Genomic DNA, 16007 nt, shown 5'->3' with positions numbered 1-16007 from the left:
TTTATGATCCGTGATTTACCTTGTAAACAAACATTGGATCTGCCATTGTCTCATGAAATATCAGTCTTGTTTCCTTCTTCGTTTTATTTTCTAGACACGAGTTTACTGTTCCACATATATGTTCCCAAACATTGCTAACTTCCTCTCTATGTCTTCATCATGCTCATATATGACGCCACAACCTAAATAGCTTAAATGTTTGACTGGTTACTTTACTCTTCTGTTAATAATAATTTTCATGTACTACTTCACTTACAGTGCTATCTTTCCGTGATATGTTCTGGCAAATTTCATGGTTGTTTTACTTGCATTATTAGTATTACTGTTACAAAACTAAGTCTGTTCACGAAAGCGTTGAAGAATGGACAAAATTCTAATAGCTACTCCGTCACTAAGGAATACATTTTTTGATACAGATCTACCGCAGAGTTCAAGATGTGTATGCTGTGTTTACTCCGTCTTTCATAAAATGAATAGTTCTCCTGCTGAATCACTATTTTGACTGTATCAGTTCCACTGCTGTTCCCAACAAGCTGTCAAGGTGAGCCTCAGCAAAGAGCAATGGTGATGTGTAATTGGGAAACCATAACAGTCAGTAGCAAGTGTTGTAACAAAGAAAACCAATAGGACACATAAATTTAACTATATAAAAATGGTCAAAGGAAGAAAAATTATTATTAACTTAATCAGAATTGCTTTAACATTTTGACGGAAACCCTAAAACATCAATGACATAGATCAAAGGACTGAAGGTAGACCTGAGGAAGATGATAGTTATGGAGGGAGAAATAGGAAGAAGAGAAAAGTTCAGAGCAAAAGTAAAACGTTTCAGGAGCTTGCAAGAGAAAATAAAGAGAAATCAAACGCAATACAAACACAAGAAAGCAGAGAAAAACGTATAGAAAGAATCAAAAACTACTGGAAAGAATGGAAGGAGGAAAGAACACAAACGCTATTTCAGACGGCCCTTAGTAGGCCAAAACAAGGGAAAAAGTAGTCAAATCAATATGATACGTTTTGTAAACGATGAATGTAAGCCGAGAAATAATACTGAACGAAACTACTTTAGAGACCATTACCAACTCACAACAAAAACGGCTCTATATAATGCTGAACAACTGTCTCTTTCAAGATGCATCGTCTATGATATAACTCCCAACACTGATTATGACATCGCTCACAAACAGAATAAATACGGATTGTGTCGGTAGCAAACCGAAGTTCACCATAAAGAAAAACGATGGAATTGAAAAGAACGAAATTTTAAAAAATGGCTGTTGCAGCAGTTCTTCTGTACGGCTCAAAAATGTTTGTGATGAATAAAACATAAAATGATACTCGTCAGATCCGTTAAGGCTGTACGACACTGGATAATTTTAAAATGACGATATGCGGAGGGGAGTGAAAACACTTAAATTACAATACAGGCTAAGAGAAAATAAAAAGAAATGAGCTATAGACCGGAATAATATGCAAAAAGGAAAAATATAGTAAGAAATTAAGTCCCGTTGTCCGATGAGTTGGAAGACCACAGAAACGTTTGCTCAACTTGCTCTGTGGCTAGAAGATGAGAATAGCCAAATTCTAGAAAGCTGGACCGTTCAAAGCCCGGAACCTCTTCAATAAGTGAAGCACATAGAAAACTTTCAGTAATATCATAGAAACATCTGCACGGCTAGCCTCTCCGACCATGATTTGAGTGTTATAGGCAAGAAAGCTACGCTTATTCAGTCAACACCTGGATGGTAAACTGGATGTAACGATTTCTCAGGTCTGTGGAAACCGGGCAGTGCAGCTGCGTGGTGACCTGTACCAGGCCATTCCCTTCTCGCCACCCCCGCTCCGCCCCTCACACACACACACACACACACACACACACACACACACACACACACATACATACAGAAAGAGATAAAATATGATCGTGAAAAAAGGAGTAAAAATATGTAAGGCTGTGCGCACTACTCACCTTCCCGAAGTCGGTTAGCCCTTGACCTTTCGTGTTGGAGTCTTCTGCTGACCCTGAGGACGAATCTGCCCTAACAAAAAGGGAAGTTTTAGAACGCTTACCAACAAGTAATAACAGTGAAAGGACAACACTAAGTTCATACATTACCCAATTTCCTACTACATAGAAATTTGGAATAAGAGAACGTTTCAGTTTACAAAGTTATTTACTAATAATATTTCACTGATGTTGCACAATATGCTACACACAGGTGAACATTTTGCGATTGAGCACCTAATCATTTATTGTACTTCTTACTTTCATGCAGTCTTGTAATGGCTCTATCATTCTAGCAAAATGGCCATTCATCTTAATAGATGCGGAGAATTCCTAAGGTACTGTGTTTGTAATGTGTAGAGGAATTTCAGTTTTCGCAAGCAACAAAGACTACGTTTGCTAGGCGGAATACGGGTGTGTATCGTAATGGCGTGAAGCTACTCTTTCTGTGTGTTGTGTATGTAGTGATTCTGTTGAGTTGAAGCATAATATACATTTGATGAGAACATTTACCGATTTTGATGCTGGGCATGATATCAGCAATGTTGGTTCAATCAGTTTAAAATGTCCTTTCTTCACCACCTTCCGACGTATTCTCGTCAGAAAACGCAATTTATACATAGAGTTGTTTTTTGAGCAGGCCCTACACGGTTATAATATTGCACAGTAATATGGTGGAAAATTGGTGATGTTATCCCTAATCTTCTCAGTAATATAGTCAATTATGTTTTCAATGATATGGTGCAATAATACTGTAGTTAGGGGTGTTGGGCGATCAAGTCGCTGCTGCTGTGATAATTGCTTTTCTATGTTGCAAACAGGCAGAAAGACGGGTGAAAAATTGGTCCAAGGAGTCCCAAAGAGCACACAAAAACATATTAGAACTGAATGTATAATAATATAATATATAATAATATAAAAATCTTTTGTGTGCTGTTCGTTCAGCGTTTGATACATTACTGGAGATGATTATCCCCAAATATTGACTTTCCTTATACAGGGTGTTTCGCAATTAATGTTCCAAACTTCTAGAGGATGTAGAGGAGACTTAGTAGATCAAGTTCCACATAGGGAACCATGTCTGAAAACGACATCGCCGCGTGGGATTAGCCGAGCGGTCTGAGGTGCTGCCGTCATGGACTGTGCGGCTGGTCTCGGCGGAGGTGCGAGACCTCCCGCGGGCATGGGTGTGCGTGTTTGTCCTTAGGATAACTTAGGTAAGTAGTGTGTAAGCTTAGGGACTGATGACCTTAGCAGTTAAGTCCCATAAGATTTCAAACACATTTGAACATTTTGGAAACGTCATCCGACGACGCTACAGGCATTTCCATGATGATGATACAAAGTTTCAAGATGATGGAGACAGATAAAAGTATCACTTTGAGGTAAAGGTTCCTGGTCTGGAAACAAACCATTCGACAGTTATAAGCGAAAATCATTCCAATACCTCCAATAAAGAATGTAGTGTATATAATTTTCAGAGGAGATAATGTGGACCAAGACAAGAAACAATGCCGAATGATCATGGGCTCTAAAATGAGTATCTTAGGAACTGTGGGCACTTGTTCATCTTCGTTAGTATGAAGCACATCTCTTCTATTGAACAAGTGCGTGAAGCTCTTAAGCTATGCATTTTAGAAACCATGCTTATTGCACATTTCTTCTTGTCTTGGTGTATATTATGACCTCTAAAAGTTGCCTGCCCTACAATCTTAGCAACAACAGTACCGATGCATGTATTCCACTATCAGAGGTATCAGAATGGTTTTCACTTACAACTTTCCACTCGTTCGTTTTCTTTTTAGGGACCCTTACCTCACACTGATACATTTATCATTCCCATCAGCCATGAATGACTGTAACATCATCATGGAATCACACTGTATGTATACGAGTATAGATCAGGCGTAGATGCCTTTAACTTTGACTCTCTTTAGTGTCGTTGGATGACTTTTTCGGACGTAGGTTCCCGTGTAAAACTTGATCAACCTAAAACTTGATGTACCCTCTACAACTTCTAGAAGTATGTAACATTAATTGTGAAACGCACTGTATAGACATTTAACCCTCCCCCCGATTCGGATAAAAATGTGTGGAGACCCCCTTTTCATAACATCAGAAACCAGATAATACAATGAGAGTCCTAGTTTCATCAGACCTTGTTACTGGCATTTCTTTTGGAAGCTTGAAATTTACAAGCTCAGTTTCACATTACAGTATTTGAGAGATAGTTGTGGAAACTTATCACGCAATAGTACGTTATTTATGAGGATTACATTTGGGTAAGTAACGTATACACAGAGATAAATATCTATATATACTTTTATTGATAACTTTGCATTTATTATATTTTTGTAAAAATATTCCTTCGTGGCCTTCTCCTGTATTTTCCGAGCAACAAATCACACGATTTATAACAATTCAGTCTTGTACTCTTCGCAATGTGTTTTACATTTCGATGCACTTTAAGAATAATATTTTTTCGTCTTGTTTTGTACTCATGTCCCACACAACAAAAATAAGCGTAACCTACTTGGCCTGTGTAGCTTGCGAGACAGTGTCAAGATTTTCGCAATACTGCCCGCAGACGGCACAATATCTCCTAGCAGAACAAATTATTTCCAATTTTTTTGGTATTCTGAATATCACTGCGAAAATTCTGTCTCACTCCTAGACGGTCAATATTATTGCGCCCCGTGAAATAATGTCAATATTATTGGCCATCAAGGAGGCACTTTACTGCAAATAATTTTTGCAGAATGACGTTCCCTTGATATGGTTAGCTTTGTTAGAAAAAAAAATTAAATAGTGCTGAAAGACCTGATAGCGAGGGGGGAGATATATATTCAGCTGACAATAATGTTGTTATTTGTTAATTACTTATAACATATGACGGAAAAAGTTGATGGTCCAAGGGGAAGCATTTATATTTACAGCACCGTTGGTCTCATACTTTAAAAGTGCAATAAACATATTATAGCCAGAACGACGAGGAAGAAACCAGGCGACGCCCGGACCATGATTTCAGCTAGCAGATGCTTATAAGAAGTGTGAGTCCAGCTTACGGATTATGTTTCACATCAAACAATGACCTGCAAAGGATACGTTCCAACCTTCACAGCGCCAGAAAGTAGAAAATGCCAGTATTCCTTTTCAGTTATACTCATTGCAATCAGTTTTTCTCGCAGCCGAGATGTATGTTAGCTCAAAACCGTCACCTCATCTCTGGTTTATTATACGAAATCCTTTGATGAACGAGTGCATTAAAACTACAGTCACACTGCAAACTGGAAGGCACAATTAATATGTCTAATATGAAAGAGCAGAAATGGCTGATAACTTGCCAAATACGAAGAGATTTCGTTTGCTAACAAAGTACAGTGCAATAACATTCTTTAAGGTTTATTCATAGTCAACTGTATCTACCCTACCGGTGAATTTCTTGGAGGGAATATTTTAATCTGTGTATTTATATTAATTTCGAATATGGTCGTTTCTATGTAGTATTTAACCTTTGTTCGTCTTCTGTTCGCTGTAATAAGGCTATTATAAATACATACAGTAAACATTTTTATTTTGACTACTCCGGGATAAGACAATCTATGAATTATTAAATGCAACTTAACATGTATTCATATATTTTATGACAATTATTGGGTTGCTTTGCAGATCGATATAGTCAACATTCTTTAATATGGGGAATTACACAATAAATCGAAGTGGATAAACACTGTACACAATAAATGAAATTGTCAGCTATACTATAAAATACGGTGCCGCTATTCAGCTTTTCTATACTCCACTTCGGCAGATATGTCCTCATTGTTGGGTCAAAAGATTGATTATTTAATGCAACCTGAAGCACGCCCCAACCTACTACGTTTTCGAAATGACACTGGTTCTAAGTAGTGTTAATCATGTATATTGTGAGATAATCGTATATTTCGTGAACACAGTTGATGTAGTACCCAATGTGAAACAACGAGAAAAAAAAACGTAAAAGTTATGAAGAAGCAAAGACACTCATACCCGCGGGCAAGGAGGGGGCGCCTCACTCTCCCTCACCCCATAGCTCTCAGGGAAAGGAAAAAAAAAATGTAAAGTAGTCGGGTTACTTTTTCTTTCTCCAAAATTGTTTAAAAGTTGGTGTGCCGAATATTTTAACACGGCTGGAACAGTAACTTTTTAGTGGCTTCTTGCGTTCGTTTTCCAAAATATTATAAGTACTCCATAAACCACAGAATTTGCCTCCCCCCTGCTCCCCCCCCTCCCCCACCGTCCCTACAAACTATCATATGGGCTCCCTTATACTGTAAGAAATTCTACAAAAACTTCGAGATAATTATGTGATACACAGAAATACAAACGCAAAGGGAACATGGGATGCAATGATAGGGAATTTATTTGAGATTTGATGAAACCGCTCACAAACGCGTTGCCCATGGCTTGTATTATGCTCCCCGGCACTCGCCGGACATCATCACTCGGCACAACAAGACTTCGCCAGCGGCCTACCTATCAGGCGCGGCCATTCACCAAGTCAGTCAGCGACAGCCTCCTCCAGACGGTACTTCAGTCGGGGGAACTACTTTTCCAAGCCTGCATCAGAAGCCAATCAAACGTCGGTTGGTATCATCTCCCCCGGCAAGCCAATTAGCGAGCAGCTCGTCAACCGGACCGGTGGCAGCCAATCTTGCAGACTGGGTGTATCCCTCCACGTGATATTATAAGTGATCCCGCCGGGCTTATGCGGCAGTCTTCAGCCAGAAAGCAGCCAGAAATCCAGCGAATACCGGAACGACTATTTGGAAGTCTGCGTGGAACGGTCACAGTATTCCTTTCTTACGGGATTAAGTGTTGCAATAAACGGATCTTAACTCCTTCTTGTGTAGCTGTTCCTGGCACTACTGTGGTGCACACGTATGGAGGTGACATGCTACTGGATAGGCAGCTACTCCACAACAGCTCATTAGCTGTGAATGCTGAAATTGCTCTTTGAACCCTGGGACGTCCCAGTTCAATTGAGTTAGTGTTCTAAGGATCTGAATGTGAACAGAATGTTTAACACTAAATCTCCTGTCTTGGCAGAAGATAACAGCGTAAGGTCTATGTGGGAATTTATCACTCAAGGGCCCATATAACACACATAGCTTTTCTCTTAGCATTTACTTCTAAGGCTAGCAAACTTCATTGCCGGAAAAAAATTACCACCCTCAAGGATGTGGTAATTTTACTGACAAGTGAGGTGACAGATAGTTCATTATTGAAGGAAAATATCATATCCGATTCACATCAAATGAAACGACCATGTCATAGTAAGGAGTCTTCAGATAGTCGCATAACTGTACAGTGCACACTCCTATAGCGGCAACTCTGGCGTGTATTCTCACACACAAACAATCATAGTGGTTCATGTCTTGTCCCAAAAATCTTGATGGTTTTGTTGCGATTTTGCAGTGGTTCTTGCAGGTCCTGGAGAACGAATAATTTCCCGCTTCATAATGTCCGTTTAAGTTCGCGAAAGATCTGGTGATCGTACCAGCTAGGTGGTCGTCAATCATCATGAAGAGCGTGTTTGCATCGCAGCAGCCATATGAGGATGTGCATTGTCTTGCTGTAAAAGACATCACCTTCCTGTGGAAGAAATGGAAATACCACGTGAATAACAGCCTGTGCAATACAGTGTTAGTCACTAACTATTTCCACCAAGAGTAACTCCGAAAGTATGAAAGTATGAGAGGAGCTGAAACGTTTATGGGACAAAATTAGCATGGGACAACGGGGGCCATAATATGACGTTATTCTTCTGTTGCTAGGTGGACTGATATAGATGTGAAGGTCAACTTTGCTTTTTTTTTTTTTAATGGGATGCTATAGTTTGGCACATATTTTCCGATAGCGGCTAACGTGACGAATTCAATAACTCGTAACAGCAAGGCCGTTGTAGGTCAATGTAGGTCAAAAAGGTGGCATGAACGTCCATTCACAGAAGGTATTCGAAGTGATGACCATTGGTATCAATGCAGTGCTGCAATCTTCGTGTCATGGATTGAGTGGTATTCCTTTTCACACCGGCACTTATCGAAGCAAGTGCTCTGACAATTCTCTCTCGCATATCTTCAGTTGTCTTGTGACAGCCAGAGCGAGAGCACCAGCAGCAGCGAGTACTGTTTGTATAAAGCGTTTTTGTACTTATTTGCTGCGCTTAGCTTTTAAATAGTTTTTCTGAGAAAACCTAGCGTAGTTTTCGCGTCTCGTATTTCAGTGAGTGTTTCTTGATTATCAGAGTAGCTCATCAGAAGATTATCTTGGGAATTTGTCACCGTATAGAGTAGGGTAAACATAGTCATGTGTAGGGACTGTGGTTGTTGTGAGCGGACGCAAGGAGAATTGGCCACTCTTCGGGGGCAGGTGGAGGCTTTGTCTGTTAGGCTCATCGAGCTCGAGGCGCAGGCGTCGGCTCGTAGTGGCGTTGGGGCAACTGTGGTGAGGCCTATGCCTACTTCGGTGGCCTTGGAATCACATGGAACCCCTGATGTCGCTGCGTCTTCCGGCAGTGAACATCTTACCGGTCAGCCATCACTCCAGGGTGAATGGCGGACAGTGGTGGGCTTCCTTGGTTCCTTCCGGCGGCTGGCTGATTTGGTGAAGACAACCAGCATCGCACGCGGAGTGCAAGCTGAGCTTAATATCTGCGGCATAGTGCCCAGAGTCGATCGCGGTCCTCTGGTTTGGAGCCGTGTGGAGGGTCTAAACCAGAGGCTCAGACGACTCTGCGACTATAATGGTTGCAAATTCATCGACCTCCGTTATTGGGTGGAGAACTGTAGGGCCCCCCTAGACAGGTCAGGCGTGCACTACACACCGGAAGCAGCTACTAGGGTAGCAGAGTACGTGTGGCGTGCACACGGGGGTTTTTTAGGTTAGAGGGACCCCCCCTTGGGCGAAACGATAAAATACCTGACGGCTTACCAGAGAGGACATTATCATCGTTGATAAAGAACGTCCGTCCTCAGAGACCAAAAACAGGAAAAGTTAACGTAATATTGGTAAACTGCAGGAGTATCCAGGGCAAGGTTCCTGAATTAGTATCTCTTATTGAAGGAAATAGTGCGCATATAGTATTAGGAACGGAAAGTTGGTTAAAAGCGGAAGTGAACAGTAACGAAATTCTACACACAGAATGGAATATATACCGCAAGGATAGGATAAACGCCAATGGTGGAGGAGTATTTATAGCAGTAAAGAATTCAATAATATCCAGTGAAGTTATTAGCGAATGCGAATGTGAAATAATCTGGGTTAAGTTAAGTATCAAAGGTGGGTCAGATATGATAGTCGGATGCTTCTATAGACCACCTGCATCAGCAACCGTAGTAGTTGAGCGCCTCAGAGAGAACCTGCAGAACGTCGTGAAGAAGTTTCGTGATCATACTATTGTAATAGGGGGAGACTTCAATCTACCAGGTATAGAATGGGATAGTCACACAATCAGAACTGGAGCCAGGGACAGAGACTCTTGTGACATTATCCTGACTGCCTTGTCCGAGAATTACTTCGAGCAGATAGTTAGAGAACCAACTCGTGAAGCTAACGTTTTAGACCTCATAGCAACAAATAGACCGGAACTTTTCGACTCCGTGAATGTAGAAGAGGGTATCAGTGATCATAAGTCAGTGGTTGCATCAATGACTACAAGTGTAATAAGAAATGCCAAGAAAGGAAGGAAAATATATTTGCTTAACAAGAGTGATAGGGCACAAATAGCAGAATATCTGAGTGACCACCATCAAACGTTCATTTCTGAGGAAGAGGATGTGGAACAAAAATGGAAAAAATTCAGGAACATCGTCCAGTACGCCTTAGATAAGTTCGTACCGACTAAGGTCCAAAGCGAGGGGAAAGATCCACCGTGGTATAACAATCATGTACGAAAGGTACTACGGAAACAAAGAAAGCTTCATCATAGGTTTAAGAGTAGTCGAATCATAGCTGATAAGGAAAAGCTGAACGAAGCGAAAAAGAGCGTAAAGAGAGCAATGAGAGAAGCATTCAACGAATTCGAACATAAAACATTGGCAAACAATCTAAACAAGAACCCTAAAAAGTTTTGGTCATATGTAAAATCGGTAAGCGGATCTAAATCCCCTATTCAGTCACTCGTTGACCTCGATGGCACCGAAACAGAGGACGACCGAAGAAAGGCAGAAATACTGAATTCAGTGTTCCGAAACTGTTTCACTGCGGAAAATCGTAACACGGTCCCTGACTTCAGCCGTCGCACGGACGCCAAAATGGAAAATATTGAAATAAACGATATCGGAATTGAAAAACAACTGCTATCACTTAGTAGCGGAAAAGCATCCGGACCAGACGAGATACCCTTAAGATTCTACAGTGATTATGCTAAAGAACTTGCCCCCTTTCTATCAGCAATTTATCGTAGATCGCTGGAAGAACGTAAAGTACCTAGCGACTGGAAGAAAGCGCAGGTCGTTCCCATTTTCAAGAAGGGTCATAAATCAGATGCGAATAATTATAGGCCTATTTCGCTTACGTCAATCTGTTGTAGAATAATGGAACATGTTTTGTGTTCTCGTATTATGACGTTCTTAGATAACACAAATCTCGTTCATCATAACCAACATGGATTCCGCAAACAGAGATCATGTGAAACTCAGCTCGCCCTATTTGCCCAAGAAATTCACAGTGCCGTAGACACTGGCGAGCAGATTGATGCCGTATTCCTGGACTTCAGGAAGGCATTTGATACGGTTCCGCACTTACGTTTAGTGAAAAAAATACGAGCTTACGGAATATCGGACCAGGTTTGTGATTGGATTCAGGATTTCCTAGAAGAAAGAACGCAACATGTCATTCTTAACGGTTCAAAATCTGCAGATGTAGAGGTAATTTCGGGAGTACCGCAGGGAAGCGTGATAGGACCTTTATTGTTTACAATATACATAAATGACTTAGTTGACAACATCGGTAGCTCCGTGATGCTATTTGCAGATGACACGGTTGTCTACAAGAAAGTAGCAACATCAGAAGACTCGTACGTACTCTAGGAGGACCTGCAGAGGATTAATGCATGGTGCGACAGCTGGCAGCTTTCCCTAAACGTAGATAAATGTAATATAATGCGCATACATAGGGGCAGAAATCCATTCCAGTACGATTATGCCATAGGTGGTAAATCATTGGAAGCGGTAACGACCGTAAAATACTTAGGAGTTACTATCCGGAGCGATCTGAAGTGGAATGATCACATAAAACAAATAGTGGGAAAAGCAGGCGCCAGGTTGAGATTCATAGGAAGAATTCTAAGAAAATTTGACTCATCGACGAAAGAAGTAGCTTACAAAACGCTTGTTCGTCCGATTCTTGAGTATTGCTCATCAGTATGGGACCCTTACCAGGTTGAATTAATAGAAGAGATAGACATGATCCAGCGAAAAGCAGCGCGATTCGTCATGGGGACATTTAGTCAGCGCGAGAGCGTTACGGAGATGCTGAACAAGCTCCAGTGGCGGACACTTCAAGAAAGGCGTTACGCAATACGGAGAGGTTTATTATCGAAATTACGAGAGAGCACATTCCGGGAAGAGATGGGCAACATATTACTACCGCCCACATATATCTCGTGTAATGATCACAACGAAAAGATCCGAGAAATTAGAGCAAATACGGAGACTTACAAGCAGTCGTTCTTCCCACGCACAATTCGTGAATGGAACAGGGAAGGGGGGATCAGATAGTGGTACAATAAGTACCCTCCGCCACACACCGTAAGGTGGCTCGCGGAGTATAGATGTAGATGTAGATGAGGCTGGAATGTCTTTATAAACAATGTCTCTTACGAATTCCCACAAGAAAAAATCCAGAGGCGGCAAGTCTGGCGAACGAGCCGGCCACGACTCCTAAGCGTCCAATTTGGGAATTGTCTTTGCAACGCATTTCTAGATATCAGCGATAAATGTGCCGGACACCAATCGTGTTGATACCAATTTCTGTTCTTTGTTCCTTAAATTATTTCTTCCATAACAGACCTAATGTTTCTTGCAGGAATATGGTGTTCTTCCTACCATTAAGATTTGCTTCGATGAAATAGGGGCCTATAGCTCTGTCCTCCATAATCCCACACCATACATTCACCGACCATTGTTTCTGGTATGCAACTTGCCAACATGGATTTTCAGTTGCCCAATAATACATGTTATGTAAATTAACATTTCCATAGTTCGTGAATATAGCCTCGGCAGTAAATAAAATGAAATTAATAAATGTGCCATCCCTCTGAATCTGAAGTTGAGCCCATCGGCAGAATTCAATGAGACTCATACAATCCTTACCAGTTAATTCTTGGTGGGGACTGATGTGGTAAGGATGATATTTATGGCAATGCAGAACACGAACAACACTACTCTGGCTCATGCCAGATTCCCTTGCGATTTGACGCGAACTAACACAAGAATCTCGAATCACAGTGGCGAAAATACCAATTTCCGTTTCCTCCTTAGTAAGATTCCTTTGCCGAATATGTTTCCGATGCGTTAGAGATCCAGTTGTTCTCAATTTATCACACACATATTTAAATATACGACGTGTAGGCTGAGTACGTTGAGGATAGCCTTCATCGTATAAGTCTCTAGCTCTCACTGAATTTCGTTGGCATTCTCCGTAAACGTGAATCATATCGACTTGTTCTTCGAAGGAATACATCATTCACATTCGCTTGATTCAACGATGTACCGTTCCTATTAGTGTTGTATTGCAAAACCGTCGAATGGTGTTTACATGTCAATGGCACCTTAGATGAATACGCCGTATTCTGCAAATACCTAGTATTTGCACGATGTACCAGAGAGAATTTTCACAGCATGTGCTTCGATAAGTGTCGATGTGATAAGGAATACCACAGAATCTACCACTGAATCCTTGATAAGAATATTACAGCACTGCATTCATACCAATGGTTATTACTTCGAACACCGTTTGTGAATGAACGTTCATGCCACCTTGTTTACATTCGTTGACCTTCAAAGAACTTACTGTTACACATTACTGGATTCGTCGCGATAGCCGCTATAAAAATAAGTACCAAACTATAGCATCTCATTTTAAAAAGAACAAAGTTGACCTTCAAATCTCTGACACGACCCCACCTAGCAACAAAAAACCAACGACATATTATGGTCCCCGTTGACCCCACAAACTTTTCAGTTACTATCATGCTTTCGGAGCTATCCTAGGTGGCAACAGTTAGTGATTGGTTACTTTACAGTGACTGCTAGTTTTAACTGATAGCCTCCCCCCCCCCCCCCCCACACACACACACCCACGCACCATGAAGTCGGAACGGAACCTGTATGTCATTTGCGAACGCACTCAGGAACAGACAGCTCACCAGGTCTACCATAGTGTATGACTATCACCTGCATATAGGAAGAACTTTACTCTCGTCACTGAAGACGTCAGAGGGCCATTCCACTATCCAGTCAACTCTTTTACGACCCCAAAGTAGTCATGCTTGATAGTGTCGTCGTGTCTGTGGTAGCCTGGCCAGAAGCCCACGTGATGCGATCATAAAGCGGTTACTGCATCGATGATTTCAGCCGTAAATAGAAATATTAAAAAACGTAGGAAGATTTTACTGTTTAGCAAAAGTGACAAAAAGCAGATTTCAGAGTGCCTGATGGCTCAACACAAAAGTTTTGTCTCAAGTACAGATAGTGTTGAGGATCAGTGGACGAAGTTCAAAACCATCGTACAATATGTGTTAGATGAGTATGTGCCAAGCAAGATCGTAAGAGAAGGAAAAGAGCCACCGAGTTAGAAAACTGCTGCGGATGCAAAGGGAACTTCACAGCAAGCATAAACATAGCCAAAGCCTTACAGACAAACAAAAATTACGCGAAGCGAAATGTAGTGTGAGGAGGGCTATGCGAGAGGCGTTCAATGAATTCGAAAGTAAAGTTCTATGTACTGACTTGGCAGAAAATCCTAAAAAAATTTGGTCTGATGTCAAAGCAGTAGGTGGATCAAAACAAAATGTCCAGAGACTCTGTGACCAAAATGGTACTGAAACAGAGGATGACTGACTAAAGGCCGAAATACTAAATGTCTTTTTCCAAAGCTGTTTCACAGAGGAAAACTGCACTGTAGTTCCTTCTCTAGATTGTCACACAGATGACAAAATGGTAGATATCGAAATAGACGACAGAGGGATAGAGAAACAATTAAAATCGCTCAAAAGAGGAAAGGCCGCTGGACCTGATGGGATACCAGTTCGATCTTACACAGAGTACGCGAAGGAACTTGCCCCCCTTCTTGCAGCGGTGTACCGTAGGTCTGTAGAAGAGCGTAGCATTCCAAAGGATTGGAAAAGGGCACAGGTCATCCCTGTTTTTAAGAAGGGACGTCGAACAGATGTGCAGAACTATAGACCTGTATCTCTAACGTCTATCAGTTGTAGAATTTTGGAACACGTATTATGTTCGTGTGTAATGACTTTTCTGGAGACTAGAAATCTACTCTGTAGGAATCAGCATGGGTTTCGAGAAAGACGATCGTGTAAAACCTAGCTCGCGCTATTCGTCAACAAGACTCAGAGGGACATAGACACGGGTTCCCAGGTAGATGCCGTGTTTCTTGACTTCCGCAATGCGTTCGAAATAGTTCCTCACAGTCGTTTAATGAACAAACTAAGAGCATATGAACTATCAGACGAATTGTGTGATTGGATTGAAGAGTTCCTAGATAACAGAACGCACCATGTCATTCTCAATGGAGAGAGGTCTTCCGAAGTAAGAGTGATTTCAGCGTGTGCCGCAGGGGAGTGTCGTAGGACCGTTGCTATTCACATTATTCATAAATGACCTTGTGGATAACATCGAAAGTTCACTGAGGATCTTGCGGATGATACTGTAGTATATCGAGAGGTTGTAACAATGGAAAATTGTACTGAAATGCAGGAGGATCTGCAGCGAATTGACGCATGGTGCAGGGAATGGCAATTGAATCTCAATGTAGACAAGTGTAATGAGCTGCGAATGCACAGAAAGAAAAATCCCTTATCATTTAGCTACAATACAGCAGGTCAGCAACTGGAAGCAGTTTATTCCATAAATTATCTGGGAGTACGCATTAGGAGTGCTTTAAAATGGAATGATCATATAAAGTTGATCGTCGATAAAGCAGATGCCAGACTGAGATTCATTGGAAGAATCCTAGGGAAATGCAATCCGAAAACAAAGGAAGTAGGTTACAGTACGCTTGTTCACCCACTGCTTGAATGCTACTCAGCGGTGTGGGATCCGTGCCAGACGGGCTTGATAGAAGAGATAGAGAAGATCCAACGGAGAGCAGCGCGCTTCGTTACAGAATCATTTAGTTATCGCGAAAGCGTTACGGAGATTATAGATAAACTGCAGTGGAAGACTCTGCAGGAGAGACGCTCAGTTGCTCGGTACGGGCTTTTGCTGAAGTTTCGAGAACATACTTTCACCGAGGAGTCAAGCAGTATATTGCTCCCTCCTATGTATATCACGCGAAGAGACCATGAGGATAAAATCAGACAGATTAGAGCCCACACAGAGGCATACCGACAATCCTTTCCACGAACTGTACGAGACTGGAATAGAAGGGAGAACCGATAGAGGTACTCAAGGTACCATCCGCCACACATTGTCAGGTGGCTTGCGGAGTATGGGTGTAGATGTAGATGATGTGTCCTGCCGCAAGCAGACAATTCCCATTGTTGCTTAATGACACAGTATGTGCTACATGTCCGAAGATTTCGTCCCTGGTTGGTCACCACAGCTCGCATAATGTAGCGATCTTGACGCGTCTGTACTATTCAAAGGTCCAGAGTCTGGTTTACAAGTGTCTGTACGTTCCACAGTCCACTGTCCAAAGCAGCGACACACCACCGATACACAGTGCCCAACAAGCGCAATAATCCGTCTATAGCCGGCCGCGGTGGTCGAGCGGTTCTAGG

At 41.7% G+C, this 16007-nt stretch overlaps 1 protein-coding gene across 1 annotated transcript in view; it reads right to left on the bottom strand.

The window, feature by feature from the left end:
• Positions 1-16007, bottom strand: part of LOC124620046 (dipeptidase 1-like) — a 632482-nt gene that overhangs the window by 252840 nt on the left and 363635 nt on the right. The window contains exon 9 of the mRNA XM_047146713.1: positions 1970-2039. Coding sequence (XP_047002669.1) covers positions 1970-2039 — 70 coding nt within the window. The remainder of the gene's footprint in view (positions 1-1969; positions 2040-16007) is intronic.

This window comes from Schistocerca americana, chromosome 6 (assembly GCF_021461395.2).
Source record: "Schistocerca americana isolate TAMUIC-IGC-003095 chromosome 6, iqSchAmer2.1, whole genome shotgun sequence".
Taxonomy (NCBI): domain Eukaryota; kingdom Metazoa; phylum Arthropoda; class Insecta; order Orthoptera; family Acrididae; genus Schistocerca; species Schistocerca americana.
This window is presented reverse-complemented; position numbering and strand designations above follow the sequence as displayed.